This window comes from Fistularia commersonii, chromosome 17, assembly GCF_037954325.1.
Source record: "Fistularia commersonii isolate RoL2024-O1a breed Wild chromosome 17, RoL_Fcom_v1.0, whole genome shotgun sequence".
Classification (NCBI taxonomy): Eukaryota; Metazoa; Chordata; class Actinopteri; order Syngnathiformes; family Fistulariidae; genus Fistularia; species Fistularia commersonii.
This window is the reverse complement of record NC_141300.1, coordinates 15,353,381-15,369,867: the sequence shown is the minus strand read 5'-3', so window position 1 is coordinate 15,369,867 and position 16,487 is coordinate 15,353,381. Positions and strand designations below refer to the sequence as shown.

The 16,487-nt window shown below is 40.2% G+C and overlaps 2 protein-coding genes across 2 annotated transcripts; one reads left to right on the top strand and one right to left on the bottom strand.

Annotated features, from left to right (window-relative positions):
* Positions 1 to 1,228: 1,228 nt before the first annotated feature.
* dnaja2b (DnaJ heat shock protein family (Hsp40) member A2b) lies at positions 1,229 to 6,519 on the top strand. Its single transcript, XM_086163807.1, has 9 exons — positions 1,229 to 1,374; positions 2,662 to 2,721; positions 3,125 to 3,351; positions 3,464 to 3,544; positions 3,710 to 3,843; positions 3,944 to 4,140; positions 4,288 to 4,432; positions 4,706 to 4,833; positions 4,979 to 6,519. Exons 1-9 carry the CDS (start codon positions 1,297 to 1,299, stop codon positions 5,165 to 5,167), a joined length of 1,239 nt encoding a protein of 412 aa, XP_086019933.1. The 5' UTR covers positions 1,229 to 1,296; the 3' UTR covers positions 5,168 to 6,519.
* LOC147225331 (uncharacterized) lies at positions 6,514 to 13,224 on the bottom strand. Its single transcript, XM_086163698.1, has 15 exons — positions 13,191 to 13,224; positions 12,938 to 13,076; positions 11,965 to 12,072; positions 11,671 to 11,790; positions 11,437 to 11,539; positions 11,057 to 11,329; positions 9,596 to 9,716; positions 9,240 to 9,505; positions 8,501 to 8,798; positions 8,051 to 8,433; positions 7,797 to 7,946; positions 7,551 to 7,706; positions 7,342 to 7,446; positions 7,180 to 7,271; positions 6,514 to 7,091 (listed from the first exon to the last, which is right to left on the bottom strand). Exons 1-15 carry the CDS (start codon positions 13,207 to 13,209, stop codon positions 7,016 to 7,018), a joined length of 2,409 nt encoding a protein of 802 aa, XP_086019824.1. The 5' UTR covers positions 13,210 to 13,224; the 3' UTR covers positions 6,514 to 7,015.
* Positions 13,225 to 16,487: the final 3,263 nt, after the last annotated feature.

The following is a 16,487-nucleotide window of genomic DNA, read 5'->3' as shown; positions in this document are numbered from 1 at the left end:
AGCTGATGTAGTCAGTACATAATGCAACTACAGAGAATTCAAGTAAAAGACAGTGCACAAATTATTGATTATTGATCAAAGGATCCTAAACAGATACCACATGAGTTCCAGTTTCCATCATATGACTATCAAATGACTTAAGAAAAATTATTATACGGTACAGTTTTTAGCTGAGTTTTTTAGCACTACATCCTTCCAGGCCATCAGGTAAGTGTACTGTATGTGTATGGTAATATTAAACAAGTAACAAGTACACAACACAATATAGGGGTGGTGGTAGCAGTAACCAGCACACACAATGACATAGAATGAACACAAAAGGAATCCATGCAACAAGAGAAAGGCCATAGCTAAAGTAAGAGAAAAAATAAAATAGGATATGGTAAAATGGTCATATTGTTAGTCAAAGCAAAGAGCTCTTATTCAGACTTGAGTGGATTTGTCTGAGCAAGAAATAGAAACACTGATCACAAGTGAACTGATTAATTTAATTCAGTAGGCAGAAAAACCTGAGACAAACAAAGCCAGAATAATACTGTCTGATAGCAAATCATTGCCAACAACTCAACTCCAGCTGAGGGTTGAATAATTTATGTTAAACTACTGAAATCAGCTTATGCTGTTGTAATGTTTTTAGGTTGAGAAAACAGAACAGTTTCTACATGACAATGTATGACACATTTGATGTTATCCTTTAGAATAGAATATTTTGATGCAGACTCAGAGTTTTAGAGGAAAAAGATATTTTCGTCTCGAAAATTAAGCAGGACTTACACCAATAGTGTCCAAGAATGCAATTATTATTTCAAGAAGAATGATAAAGTAGCTCCCGGCTACATTGTTGTTACAACTACAATAACAGTGTTTCATCCTGTCATTTTATCTCATAATGCTTCATATACAAAATGCAAAACATTTACAAATATATCCCTAACAGTTCTTGGTATGTATATTTGATTTTTTTTTTCATGGAGGTTGCCTTCTCCATCGTGCAAGTAAATGTTAGCCTGCTTCTTTTTCCCTTTAATTGTGGGGGAAAATCTTCACATTTCATGGCATCATTCACATTGCAATGTGTGATAATAAAGAGTACCTGTTATGTCTAGCAAACACTTTAATTCATCATGTTTTAACTTTAAAAATAGGGCTGTTATTTAGACTTCTATACCAAAAGGGGATATTTCTCGCTGCTTTATAATCTGGCAACCCCGGCCGGCCCAACCGGTGAAGATCGCATTGTCGGCTCTTCTCTCAGCTGAGCAGAACATCCGCAGGAGGAGGTAGCCGGCTAGCATCATGTCGAACGTCGCGGATACCAAATTGTACGACATCCTCGGAGTTTCCCCATCTGCCTCTGAAAATGAACTTAAAAAGGTGGGAAAAGACTGAAACGTGACGGAACTTTCATAAAGTGAGAACACGCTATAATGGGCGGAGAGAGGTCACTTGCGAGTGAAATGTGGCCTAGAAACAACATAATCAAGGAGAGCTAGTTTACTAACCGCTAGTAGTATTTTAGCTTCCGAGTGTATTAGCCTAGCCAGTAACTGTGCTTTGAGTACTGACTGGTTAGGTGGCCTTCAAGGCAATAATGTCAAGAATTTGTCTTCATCAGTAATGCGCATACATCGAACTCCTCACTTTAATTTGTCGATATATGGCTCACCAAGGAACCAGCAATTTGTATGGTGACCACGAGTATGCTAGCTTGCCAGAATTTAGACGATGCATTTCAGCAAATAGCCTACGCCAGGTTGGCTAGGAACGTAGCACAGATCGCTAGCTTAATGGCTCAATTAAAAAATGTGTCAATAACAGAAATGGGCCTTCTTGTTGATACAGGTTATGTTCCATATAGTAACTCTTAAGGTTCACGTGAATTTCCAACATGAATTTACGAATCAAACTGTTTATCTTCAAACGTCTGGCTTGTAGTGTATTACGTGTTTATGTTTCTATATAACGTTACGATAACTGTAGTTAGCCGACATGGACGTCACTCTTCCTTAGAACAAATGCCCGAAAGTTTCACCATCGGAGAAAACCAGCATATCTTCGTCATTTGTCCAAAATGACACCAGCCAAATGATTACCAGGTGCTTGTTGGCTTTTCATGTTTTAATAAATTTGTTCATATGGTCCATATAACTCGATTAAGCCTGAACTATTTTAAGGTAACGTTAATGCCAGTGATCCCAGCTGGCGCGGTGTGTGTGTGTGTGTGTGTGTGTGTGTGTGTGTGTGTGTGTGTGTGTGTGTGTGTGTGTGTGTGTGTGTGTGTGTGTGTGTGTGTGTGTTGGGTAGGGGGGTAGCCGAGTGAATGATGAATCAATTTCTGTTAAGAATTCAGTAATTTCTTCATTGGTCATGTGCTAATTTTCTAGGAAATTATAGTTCTGTCATGTAATTATTGATAGCAGTAAGGGAGATGGATTTTTTTGTGACTCAGACATTAAGACAATAAGATTGTTTGGGATGTCAGCTGCAGCACTGCTCTTGCTTGTGTCCTGGTGTTTTTGACAGCAGATCTACAGGTTCAGTCCTGAGCAAGGAAGAAGTGGCAAAAATGTTTGTCATTTGAAGTGGAACAACTTAACTTTTGGTTCATATTCTTTCACTAAACCATAATCTTATGTAACAATGGCTCATGGTTTATTGCAGGCCTACCGAAAACTGGCCAAAGAGTACCATCCAGACAAGAATCCTGACGCTGGAGATAAGGTATGAAACATACTGAAGACAAGTTTGCAGCAGGACCAACAGCAGTCTAATTACTCAGCATCTTGTACCCTGGCATTATGACAGCTTAGTTTTATATGATAATAAAGTCATACTATTAAAGCTTATTATCAGGTGTATGTCAGACTTCTGACTAGTTATTATGTTTTCCCAAAGACAAAAAATGCAAAATTTAATTTTTGTTTTGACACAGTCACAGAATTCTGTTTTTGCATGGATTTATCAAAAGAAACTAGACTTTTTTCTCTGCATTTGAAGATATGGCTCACCAAAACAACAGTTTGGCCTGTATTTGCAGTATTTTCCTTCCATTTAATTTTTTTTCCCCCAATAGAAACAATTCATGATGTTAAGTCATCTCTCACATTTTGTTTTCACCTTCCAGTTTAAAGAGATCAGCTTTGCATACGAGGTACTGACAAACCCAGAGAAGAAGGAGCTGTATGACCGCTATGGAGAACAGGGGCTACGGGAGGGAGGGGGCGGTGGGCCTGGGATGGATGATATCTTCTCTCACATTTTTGGTGGAGGACTGTTTGGGTTCATGGGGGGGCAGGGCAGGGGACGCAATGGAGGCAGGAGGAGAGGAGAAGATATGGTTCACCCTCTGAAGTAAGGATTTTAATTAAAGTGTTTGTTCTTCAATGGTTAAACTGGTAGTCTCTATAATGAGACCAAGGTTTAAATGAAAATGATTAAATGGTTGTTGTGACTGTTGTCACAGAGTTTCTCTTGAAGATCTCTACAATGGCAAAACCACCAAACTGCAGCTCAGCAAGAATGTACTTTGTGGTGCCTGTAATGGGTGAGTTTGCACCGAATATTTTCAAAGAATGACAACTGTTGTCATTAGTGTTACTGCTTATAAGAGGAATTTAAAATAATTTGGTTGTGATTTTTGATTAATGAACAATGTTCTTTAAAAATGCTTATGATTTTTAATGCTTATTCTTGACTATTTTTCTACTAGTCAAGGGGGAAAAGCAGGCGCAGTGCAGAAGTGTGTGGCTTGCCGAGGACAAGGTATGAGAATAATGATTAGGCAGCTTGCTCCTGGAATGGTCCAACAGATGCAGTCAGTCTGTACAGATTGCAACGGAGAGGGTAATTTGACTACAAGCACCCACACACTTAACTGTACATGGATATGTATAAGTGCCTTCCCAACAGACCTCTTCTATTTGTGCTATATCTGTATGTATAGGTGAGGTGATCAATGAGAAGGACCGCTGTAAAAAGTGTGAGGGTCATAAGGTGTGCAAGGAAACTAAGCTTCTGGAGGTGCATGTCGATAAAGGCATGAGACACGGACATAAGATAACATTCTCTGGGGAGGCTGACCAGGCACCAGGTGTTGAACCAGGAGACATTGTCTTGGTGCTGCAGGAGAAAGAACATGAGGTTCCCAGCTCTATAGTTTCAAACACAAATGAATGTAGATTTTATTGAGATGTTTTTGAGTGTACTGTTTATACCACATAACTATAATTACTGTCTATCAAAAACGTTTACGACCAAAACCAATTTTATCCTTTCAATTTGACCCAGGAATTCCGGCGGGATGGCAATGACCTTCACATGGTTCAACGTATTGGCCTGGTTGAGGCTCTGTGTGGCTTCCAGTTGACAGTCACACACCTTGATGGGCGCCAATTGCTGGTCAAATACCCCCCCGGCAAAGTCATAGAGCCAGGTACATTTGATTTATTCTTACCTCACGTTAGATCTTGTTTTTTTTGGGGAGACATTTGTTGACCTTAACGTTATGCAGAAGAGTAAGGAAATTAGGGTGTGTCAGTACTGCAAGGATATATTTTTATACCTTAAGGATCTTGACAGCCTTTTGCCACATCGTGTATGTTTCAGTGTGTAAATTGCTTCCTAGAACTGCCTATCAGAAATTTGGTCAGCACAAAGCTATGCACATTCGTGTGTGCGCTCATGGTGACATTTGTTCGTGTGGCAGGGTCTGTTCGAATGGTCAAGGGAGAAGGAATGCCTCAGTATCGAAACCCGTTTGAGAAGGGGGACCTTTACCTCAAGTTTGATGTCCAGTTCCCTGAAAACAACTGGATTAGCGCTGAAAAACTAAATGTGAGTCCTATCTAACAAACATTGACCATAATAATTTTTAAAGCTGTTTAACTTTTTTTTATGACATAAGGCGGACTTGAAGATGAGCTAGGGCGAATGACTGTAGTGTCATTCCATATGTGATAAAAGATCTTATTTCTTTCAGGAACTTGAGTGCTTGCTACCCGCTCGTGCAGAAAACCCTGTTATTGCAGCAGATGCAGAAGAAGTTGACCTGACAGATTTTGACAGAAGTCAAGGATCTGGAGGTGGAGCCAGGAGAGAGGCCTATAATGATAGTTCTGATGAGGAAGGGGGCCATCATGGTCCAGGGGTGCAGTGCGCACACCAATAGATGGACTCATGCATAAAGACATTCGCACACAATAAAGCAAAATTACATGCACACCCAATGAATCCCACTGCTAGCACCATTCATGACTTGATGCACATACACGCACATTTCCTTCTCCTCATGATTCTTGTGAAAAGGAGAGATACACATACATATTCATGAATATCTATCCCCCCCTCAGTTCCATGGTGCCCATAAGAGACTCTGGACTTGTGACTGTTTTGTGTTTATGGACTGAAGTGCTCAGCAAAACCTTCTGCAGAAGGTGGTCCCATTCTCAAGAGGTTCACAGCCTGACCTTGGACCTCCCATCTTTTCATCCTAGCCTTTTACCTTTTTACTGTTGGAAACACATGTCTAGTGTAAAAATTGCAAATATTGTTAACTTGTTGTGTACAAGGTGTAGTTTAGTCTATCACACACAAGCGCATGCTGCTTTCATGCTGAAGTTCTTGCACATGTAGCTCCTGGGTCCAGAATCTGACCAATGCCCCTGTCTAATTTTCATGTATGTCATTGCTACAAAAGTGTCCTGCTGACCTGATTATTCATACAGTCTGCTGGGAAGCACACACAGTAACAATCCACCTCATCCTTAAGGATGAACTGTTTTGAAAATGGGACTTACTTTTTCTGTTCAGTCCCTTGCTGTCACATTGTTTGAAAATGAAAGTCTTGAGTAAGGCCCCTCTCAGGCACCAAGTTATTTTAGTTTGGAATTAAATTTTTTTCTGTCTTTTAGTTTGCTTGGAAAAAAACTGACATTGAATATAATCTGTGTACTTTGTGTTTAAGGACACAGTTGCAAATTTGGTTTGTGATGCAGTGGCTCAGCGTGAAGATGCTACTGTGATTTTGCTTCGTAGGATGAAAGATATTCTTGCTTTGTCAGACTGCAGTGTGAGTGACATCATGTAAGATAATGAAATTGGAAACAACTGAATGTTCATTTACCTGAGTCTCCCATGTAGAAAGTTTTTGCTTGACTCATTGGGCCAAGAGATCCTACTCTTTTAAGAAAACCACTGGACTTGCATTGACCCTCTGTATTATACATATCTTCGCATTGTAGTTATTAGGCAAATTGACTGGTTACAATATTCACATCTCCATCCAACTGTAAATACAGCCTCAGTCCACAGGTACATCAAAAGTCTGCTACAGTGCCCCTCTGTATAATCTCATTTCTTAAATGGCCAGCGTTGCCAACCTCTGTGGCTCATTGTGTATGTAATTTAGGTCACAGGGGGTTAATGTGTACACAGTCAAAGAGGGTCATTGATAAATATAATTGTTGATGCTTATGTTTGTCAAAAATGATAATTAAGCTGTATAATAAACAGTCACTAAAAGTCTTGAATTCTCATTTTGTTCAGATGCACTGCCTACATTTACTGGATACTTTGACAGGAAAGCGTCTAACACATCAAATATTTGCTCCAAAGTGCATAAGAAGTGAACAAACAAATTACTGGTTTGGATTTAAAGGTCAGAAACCACCTTTCCTTTAGATTATGTCTTGAATTCAACATAAAAAAAATTGAAAATGCTATTTCAGCTAACCCATGAAAAACTAGCGATATCACACACTAACACTAGAAATCCTTATTGTACTTCACATCTAGAGGAAAAAGTTAATATTTAACTGCATTTTATAATGAACTTTAAAGTGTCCCAGTTGAAACTGTCTGGTACCAAGATGTTTCCCATTTTGGGAATGTGTACGGATTTAAAATCTTAGCTTATTGTTGTTGCACATAACATCAAGCCAGAACTTTTTCAATGTCCATTGATATGACATTTAATAGACGAAAATTGGATAAAACAACTTTTAGCAGCTGTAGAATTTCAATCTGTCCCATCCTCCAAATGTCTGCTGTGGCGTGAGACTGGGCCTAGGAGTTCCATGAAACCTGTAGTATTCCTTATAGAATTAAATAATAATAGCAATTATGATTATATAGGAAAAAATCTAAACAATTTCCTGTCTGATTGAAAGAAATGGTCTCTACCTTTCTCTTTTTGCTTGCATTATATAAGAACGTTCTCGGCGAAAATGCTCCAGGCGCTCCTTGACCACTATCTTCTGCTGATTCTTGTCTTCCTGAAATAACACATTTTACTATGTCACTCTAAGTCATCTTAATGATAAGTTCACCAGATAAAAAGCTTACCTGTGGTAGATTGTGCATAAGATGTCTTAGCCTCTCTCCCTGTTTAAGTCCAAGCAAATCTTCCTCCGCCTTCCTGTTCTGGATGATTGACAGACGTTCCTGAACCTAACACGTAGAGAGCGATGGGGAGAATTTGATGGCGGCTGTCCCATTCTCCGCTCCTTCTCATGTGAATAATCAATCGATCTGTCTTTCTTGACCCCTCTCACCCTCAGGAGTTGCCTCTCTCTGTCTCGCTGCTGCCTCTGCTCAACCTTTCTTTGCATGTTCACCAGGCTGCGCATTGTCTTCTCTCTCTCCTTGGCTGAAATAGACTCTCTTGCTTGTTCTGTCGTTGCCGTCTTCTCTGTGTGACCACAGTCAACCTTGGCCATTCAAATATGAACTCAGTTCGTCAAATGAATTAATTGATTCACTTCTGAAAGGTGCAAATCAGCAGCAAAAAGCAGACTTACTGTGCTCTGAGAGTGAGATTTCTGGTCCTCATGGGAACTGACTTCAGATTCTCTCAGCTTTGGGTCAATTGCAGCGGGGAACACATCCATCTCTGCAACTTCTCTGCCCGTAGCAGCTGTGTCCTCAGATGTTGCAGAGCAAAGCACATGCTGCTTGATGTCAGCAAAGTCAAAGAGGACAATACACAGATGTAGGGTATTTCCAAAATAAGCATGAGTGTAAAATGGGCCTAGTCATAAGAAATCTTGTGTACCTCTTTTTCTGTGTAGGGCTGTTGGTCTGCAGATGGTGCATCAGGATGAGGTGATGAAACAGAGTGGATTAAAATTGGATTTGAATCATGACTTTCTCCAGCTGCCACTCCACTATGCTCAGCAGTGCTGCTTATGTCACAAAGTTGGATTTGGGCATCCAGGCTACTGCTATCTTTAGCCCAGTATTCTTCCTGTGGTGGTTTGCTCCAAGCAAGAGCAACCAGTGAACCCTGCTTCTCATTGTTTTGGATGCTAGTTGTTTCACTGCCCTCTTCTCCAGAACTGCTCCCCTCTACAGCAAGTGCCGCATCAATATTACTTGTTGCATCTGACACACACAAGATCTCCAAGTCAGGTAGGTGTGCCATTGTCACTCCACAGCCTGGAAAGACGTAAAATGCACTAAAGTTGATCAAACCCCCAAACAAATTTCCCTTCCATTGCATTACCTGCACAGATATCCTGTTTGTCAGCCACATCTCCATTATGGTCTCCATTTAACGCTCCGCTGGCTTTTCTAATTGCAGGAGGCTGTGGTTCAGATGACACAGCACTGATGTCTTGGGTCCCAGCTGGGTCGCATTGGCATGACTGAGGTGGGCTTTGCTCCTCGCTGTTGGCCCCTTTTATTTCAGGGTGTGAAGGTAAAGAGACCGCTGAGACCAGGAGCTGGAGCAGGTTGGTGTGATGATTGCTTTGGAATTTTGATACATAATCATCTTGCAGTGCTTGGAGACCCGATGCATTCTACGGGACGCACATATTACCTTTACTGAATTAAAACAGCTATATCCAGCTATGATAAAGCAGTTGCATACAAATCCGGTTCAAAGTGATTTAAGCAAAATACTAACATTAAAGTGGCGGAATAAATCAATAAGACATATGCATAAATGAAAATTGAAACTTCAATTACAGAATGAATGAATATAAAACAGAACAATTAAGTTTGGGTGACTGTTGAGACACTCAAATGTTGCATCTTTTTCAGTGAATAGGTTTAGCTAACAGGTCTGCAAGGGAGCAACTTGAGCAGCTACCACATTATAGAAGTGGAGAAAAGTAACAGGGATTCAGAGATATAAATTTTAATTTCCTAGCACTACAAAGAAAGCAGAGAATTCTCAATCATTTGTGGTCTGTTATTGTATTTTACAGCAGATACGTGCTTTGTTTGACTTCCCTCACCTGGTCCATCAGGGTAGCCAGCAATGCAGAAGCCTGTATGTCTTGGCGCTTCATCAGCTGGGTCAGTAGGACCGAGGCACAATCTTCGAGCCAGTTTCGGGGGCACCCTGCCTCTGACACGCCCATTTCAAGCCGGGGGCGGGAATCTAGTTGGGGATAGTTTTGCTGCAAGAGCACTTGAGCCTTATCATTTGTCTGCAGGGCTGTATAGATCTGTCTCAGTTTTGTTATGCAGCCACTCTTCATAGAAGCCTGCTGATCCTCACCTGGCAAGAAAAAAAAAATCCTCCTTTCATGAAATAAATGAAACCAATCCAGACAAAGGAGCAGATAAAAGGGGATTCGTATTGATTTACCCTCTTGTGAAGGCAATGTATAACCTGGCCCTTGCAGATCCTCCAGGAGGACTCCACGAATCAAACTGATGAGGTGCTTCCTTTCCTGCTCCTGAGTCAGTACCAACCACTGCAACACAGCCTGCAGAGAAACACAAGAGTTTAGATATTTCAGCTGAGAATTAAATGTCTGGTTTCATCCTTTGAAGAAATGGTGGGGAAAAACCTGTAAAGAAATGATATTAAGACATCGTCTCGGACCTTCTGATGGAAGCCAACTCACCATCCTCACCCTTCGTGATGTGAGCACGACCTTTGACATTATCTTTCATATCACCCTCGTTAATAGATCATCATCCATTGGTATCTGCCACACTTCCTTCCCCGGTTCATTTCATATCTCTCTGGTCGCATTCGGCTCATCCGACTCAAATTCTGTTCTTCTCATTCCTTTCCCGTCTCTGCTGGTGAGCCTCAGGGTTCAGTACTGGGGACCCTTCTATTAATTATTCACTCGCGTCCGAGAGGGCGCATATTCCATAAAAAATCAACTTTCATTGCGATGCGGATGATACCCAACTCTACAGCGCCTCCATATCAATTTCAACTCTTGCACCTTTTTTCCGATTCTGAATACCTCATGGAGATGAAATCGTGGTTCTCCTCCAACTTTTTCAAACTTTCTCCATTAATAATGTCACTCGGTCCACCTATTTCTCTCTGAGTAGAAGGCAATAGACTCTGCCCTTTCTTTGCTCCACCTGCTGCAGCCAACCCCCATCCATAGCCCTGTCACCTCCCGGATATATATTACAACTCCATTCTTTTTCGATCTCCCCAACAAATGCCTCCACAAATTCCTCCAGAATTCATCAAAAATGCTGACTCTCCCTCTATGTTTAAGTCAAAACCCAAAGACCATCCGTTTAGACTTGCTTACTCTCGATAATCTTAATTGCAACTGCTGGAATTCCTTCTAAAATTTTACATCTTATTTGATTTTTCAAGTTGACTTTGGGTTTAGAAAGACAGCCCCACAAAAAATGTATGATAATAATTATAAAATAATAATAACAATAATAATAATGACTATGACTGATAGTAACAATAACAATTATATTCTTTTTCTTCTTCTTCATCTTATTATTATTATTATTTTATAACAGTATCAATAATAATATAATGATATTAGCGTCATAATATAATACAGTGTATGTAATACAATAAGAGGACTGATGATAATAATAACATAACAACAATCTTGTCTGTGGATATTCTCTGTCATCCATGTCATTGTGAATTCTTGTTGAAATCTTCTTGTTCAGTTGAATTGAGGAAGCCTCTCGGATGGGGGAAGAAATGCCTTCAAGTGAAGAATTTTAAGTCCAGGTGCCACAACAAGAAGACTTTGACAACAACAACAATGATAATAATTGCAATTTATTAATGTTATTATTATTAGTTGCAGAGATGCTAAGGTGCTCTTTGGGAGTGACGAGGATGGATAGAATCAGGAATGAGTCCATCAGAGGGACAGACCATGTTAGACATTTTGGAGAGAAGGTGAGAGAAGCCAGACTGAGATGGTTGGATCATGTGCAGAGGAGGGATAGTCAATATATTGGTAGACGGATGCTGAAATTGGAGCTGGTCAAGAGGTCTAGAGGAAGACAAAAGAGAAGATTTATGGACATAATGAGAGAGGATATGAAAGTAGTTGGTGTGAGAGAGGAGGTTGATTCGCTGTGGCGACCGCTGAAGAGAAAAGCCGAAAGGAGAAGAAGACGATTATTATTATTATCACCATCATTCGTTTTATTACGTTCAATTTATCTCACAAGTAGATATTTACTTTACAGTACCTGCTCTTGTGATCCTGAAATGGGATATCTCATGTGCTCCTCTTCTTCACATTGTAGCCATAAAGCAGCTTGCTCTGCTCTGCAAACGCTCTCAACATGTGGCCTGAACAGATAGATAGAAAGATGGGCGGCACTCAGAACACAGATAAGCTGAAATGCAAGGGGGGGGCTTGAAATTTAAAAAAAAAACAAAACTTGGCTTTTTACATTTAGTGTTTTTAGTGTTTGGCTCACCATGTAGCCCAGGATTGGTGGGCTGCTACCATTGCGCTGTAGGACATCGTTTCTCTCTGAGCTCTTAAAGTGGCCAGTCTAATGTAAAGACACAATAGTCGTAGGTTCTCCATGTCCAATCTGCAAAGTAGAAAAATCATAAAATAATTCAGGATCTGGTTGGCGTCTAAAATATTCATATTGCTTGGCAAGAATAGTAATTTAGTTAAAAGAAATGCTCAGACATTGAAATTAAATTAAAATGAGGTTAAAAGGAGAATGACTTAAAATGTAATGCAGATGAGAAGCTCTTACCTGTCTGCTAACAAGCTCAGCGTGTCCCTCTCATCTTGGCGAGCTGTGTGTAATCGATTTAGGAGAGAAACGGCTGACCGGCACTCTTTGCTGGAATCAGGGCAGGCTCTGCGGTGATAGTGATTTAGTTAGAAAGTTGTTTATGTAGGATTTAAATCATTTTTAATACTTGATTCAGAATAGCATTTATGTTTCTTTTAGAGTCTTTGCCGGAATCATAGTATTTTGTTCCCCACAACCAAACATAGGCTTATTAAGATAAATAAAACTAAGATAATGAAAGGTTCCACAGGCAGGCAACGAGAAACTGCGAGTGTACTTTTTGGAGGAAAAGAAATAAGAATAACCAGAAGACGGTGAATCTAGAGTATCCTGAATAATGTTAAAATTAAGATTCCATTTTTATAAATGTATTTATCTCTTGCGGGAAATTCCTTTAACCCATCATGGATGAACCATGAGCAGATGGCTGCCATCTGGCGGTGCCAGGGGAGCAGTTAGGGGTTCAGTCTCTTCCCAACAACGCTTCGACACACTAGGAGAGGCCGGGAATCGAACCAGGAATGTTTGGTTTCGAGGATGAACATTTGCTCCGGCCTCCAGCGCCACGCCACCACCTTAAATGTGACTTACAAATTTCATTAAGAGTTGCCTTCATCACCCTCAGAGCTGCAAGGCCACAGATGACTCACCTCTAAAGACTCCTAGATAAGGTTTGTAGAACTTAATTCGGAATAGAAATGTTCACATGTGTGAATTTTGACACGATCTTTAAATCAAAGCAGCCTTTTTGTCACACTTTAATAGTTTGGAAAGTGCCTTGAATTCATGCCTGTTTTCTGATACTGTGTAATTACTCGTCTTTCTTTGGAAAACATGGGAGTATTTTTATATCGTGTTTTTGTTCATTTTTGACATCGTTGAAAATTGCCTCCATGAATTTGATTCCCATTATCTCGTCTTTCAATTTTACCTGTAAAGCCTGAACGCTCCGGGCAGCTCCGCCAAACGCAGCATGTCACCTGCCTCCAAAGCCTCCTCTGCAAGATCCTCCAGCAGCTCCACCTCCTTGTCTTGTTGCCATGGCAGCAGGCTCTCCCAGACATTCGGGGCTACAAAATCAGGCGAGCAAAACCAGAAAGCATAACAAAAATGATATGAAAATTTAAGTACGCAGTTAAGGTGCTTTGTTATAGTGATGAGAACTCATAATCAGATATCCTTACAATGGTGCTCCTCGAGCATTTCCGTATAGAGCAAATGGGTCACGACGTCATACTTTACTTCAACCAAAAGGAAGACGTCTGACAAGGAGACGCAGCCCCAGGCCTGACATCTGACCCTTGGGTTTTTTCCCTGCCAGGAAGGAGCAAGTATGCTTTGCACCCCTTCTGTCGCAAGTCTAAAGAAATAAAGACAGGAACTCAACTTGTTCCAAAAACAAGGGGGGGTTTCCCAAACTCAAAATAATTTGGAGGAGGCACCGTCACATCAGCAATACATTTTAGGGATGGTGATACTATTAGATACATATTAAATTGAAATAGATAGTTGAGTAAAGGTGCCCTGAACAACATCAAATTAAATGCTGCGCAATGTATGTAATATTTTACAATAGAAGTTTAAGTATTCTGAACTATGACAATTTATCAAAGTGGGAATGGATCTTTTGCAAATGATGCATCGTGAGAATATACCAAGTACTTCATGGTGAATCTACTGGAATTAGGAATAAAAAGTTTGCCTGCGTGTTGCAGTAAATTAGCATCGAATGTGAGATTTAAAAAAAACACACACTTTGCACACGAGTTTTTGAGCCACAGATTCTCACCTGGCCACACTTTGCCTGGCTGCTTTCTTGACCCTCCTCTTTTGTCGAGCACTATCGTATTCTATTTCCCCACCCTGTTTGCCCCTCTGCGTGCAGACAATGAAAGAACTGCACAATTGATAATGGTATTAAATGACCAAACTGCACAGAACATCCACCATACTTACTTGTGAGGTCAAAGTTTCTGAATTTGACTCATGAAATTTTGGGAAAGTGCTTGTGTTTGTGCTTTGGTGCTGGCTGTGCAGCGTGTCAGGACCAGAGATCGCTGTGATATCTTCCATGTTAAACACATTAAGATTTCCTGCATTTGGCAACTGGAGTTCCCAGTACAGCTAAACATAATAAAAGAAAAAAAGGAAAAAAAAAACTTTAATACATTTGGATCCTCAATTTTCACACCTTTCTCACCCATCACCATTGAATTAAAGTACCTTTTCCTTCTTTTTCCTCTCCTTTTCCATTTCGACAAGGACATCCAAAACATTTTGACCAGCACAGGACCAGCTGCTGTGATCTCCCGCAATCTGAACAAGTAAGTTACACAAGGATATGATGTTCAGTTATAAGAAATGATTCATTAAAATGTATTTTTTTTGTGTGTGTGATAGGGACATCTGCTAATGCTAAAAGGGAAAGGGTAAAAGCAATTGTGCACTTAAAGGTCAAAAACAATTTTCCCACAAATTGTCTTACCTTACTAACATCTTTCTAAAAGCAGTCTTGAAACAGAATCACAACACTATCATATGCATTATTGAGAGAGTACTACATTGCAGGAAACTTTTCATGAAGTCGCACTGGTAACAAAATGGTAATTTGAAAAAAAGACATTAATGTAACTTATGAAAATGGTAAATAGCAAAATGTGGAAAATTAGATGTTGGGAATTTTATGATCTGACAGACCCCAAATCCACAAAATAATCATTAGACCAAAAGTCTCTTGAGTCTTACAAGTGCAATGGTCAAAATTTGGCATGAAATCCTAGCATTTTGATAAAAGTGTAAAATCAAGGAAATGTAGTACATGAAGACAAAACCGCGTGCATCGTGTCTGCGGTTGTCACCTTCGTCACGGCCTCATGAGCTTCATCTGTGCTGGAGGTAACGTGAAACACTTTGCGGTCGAGGAGACTTGTGTCTTCGGAGGAAAACCGGGCTCCGGCCAAACCAAAGTCCTGCATAGACACCCCAGGGTGTTGCTTGAAATATGGAAAAACTAATTCAATTGTTCGAGACGGTGTAAACATCTTACCTGCTCCATGTTTTCGCCACTACGGGCTCATGAATTATGCATATTATCACTATGGTTACAACAGTCATTTGGAAAAACAGGAGGATCAGATTACCAAGCAGGAAAAGTGAGAGGGAGACAGAGAGGACTGAAATGTGATACTTTAAAACCCAAACCGTTTGGTATCATTGAACTGTGAGAGAAAGTTGGTGGATCCCATCATGGATAATTAATCATTCTAAGTTTGCAATATCATCTGATCTTCTTTTTTCATAAATCTTCTTTTGCCTCCTTCCTGGCAGTTCCAAGCTTGAAAATCTTTGTCTCTGCAACCTCAAACTGCCTCCCGTCTCTTCTTTATTGCCACTGTCTCCAAGCCCCACGCCGTGGCTGGACTAACCACTATCTTGTACATCTTATTGTTAATTTTGCTTATATTCTTCTATCGCACATCACCCCTGACATTTTTCTCCACCTGTTCCAAACAGCTTGAATGCATTTTTTCATTTCTTTTCCACACTCCACATTGCTATTTTATTTTATTTTATTTTATTCTATTTTTTATAATAAAATTTTTATCTATTTTAAAAATGTTATTTTTAAATTTTTTAAATTTTTTTATTTATTTTATCTATTTTAGTTTTGCTATTGTTCGCTTTTTAATTCCTCTTCCCTCAGTCGCAGGGAATCTTCAAATCTTTGTAGTTAACAGTTAACAGTTAAGACAATTTATATTTCATTGTATTTCTTATTCTTCCTCCTTCCTACTATTATCTATTACTGTTATGTTTTTACTTGAAACTCTGGCACAACAATTTCCTTCGGGATAAATAAAGTTGTTCTCATCTCATCTCATCTCATCTATTTACTGTTGACCAAAAACCCTCTGTATCGTCACTCCCTGCGGCCTCACGTTTAGCGCACACGTTTTCTGTCTTGTTGCGGCTAACCTTCATTTGTCTCCTCTCCATGGCATACATCCCCCTCTCTAGATTTTCCTCCACTTGCTCCCTGCTCTCACCACAGATCACAATGTCGTTCAGAAGAGTTTAACCTCATCTGTCAGCCTGTCCATCACCTTAGCAAACAAGCTGGGGCTCAGAGTTGATCCCTGACGGAGCCCCGTCTCCAACGCGAACTCATCTGTCACATTTACAGCACAACTCAGCACTGTCTCGCGGCTCTTCTACAAGCTCCGAAACTCTCCAAAACACTTATCCAGCCTCACGAAGTACCGCAGTTCCTCTTTTTGCACCCTGTTTCTCCTGGATATAGACCCGTATCCCATATGTTTTGTCGAAATTCTCACGAGTTGTACAATTTTGATTCATTTCTGGAGCCGAACTGCAACTTTACCGGCCCATCCCTTTCTGGCGGCGGAATTAAACGACCCCAATCGAAACCAATTTTCCAAAGAGCAGAGAAGCGGGTTGTTAACGCGGGCCAAGGAATAACC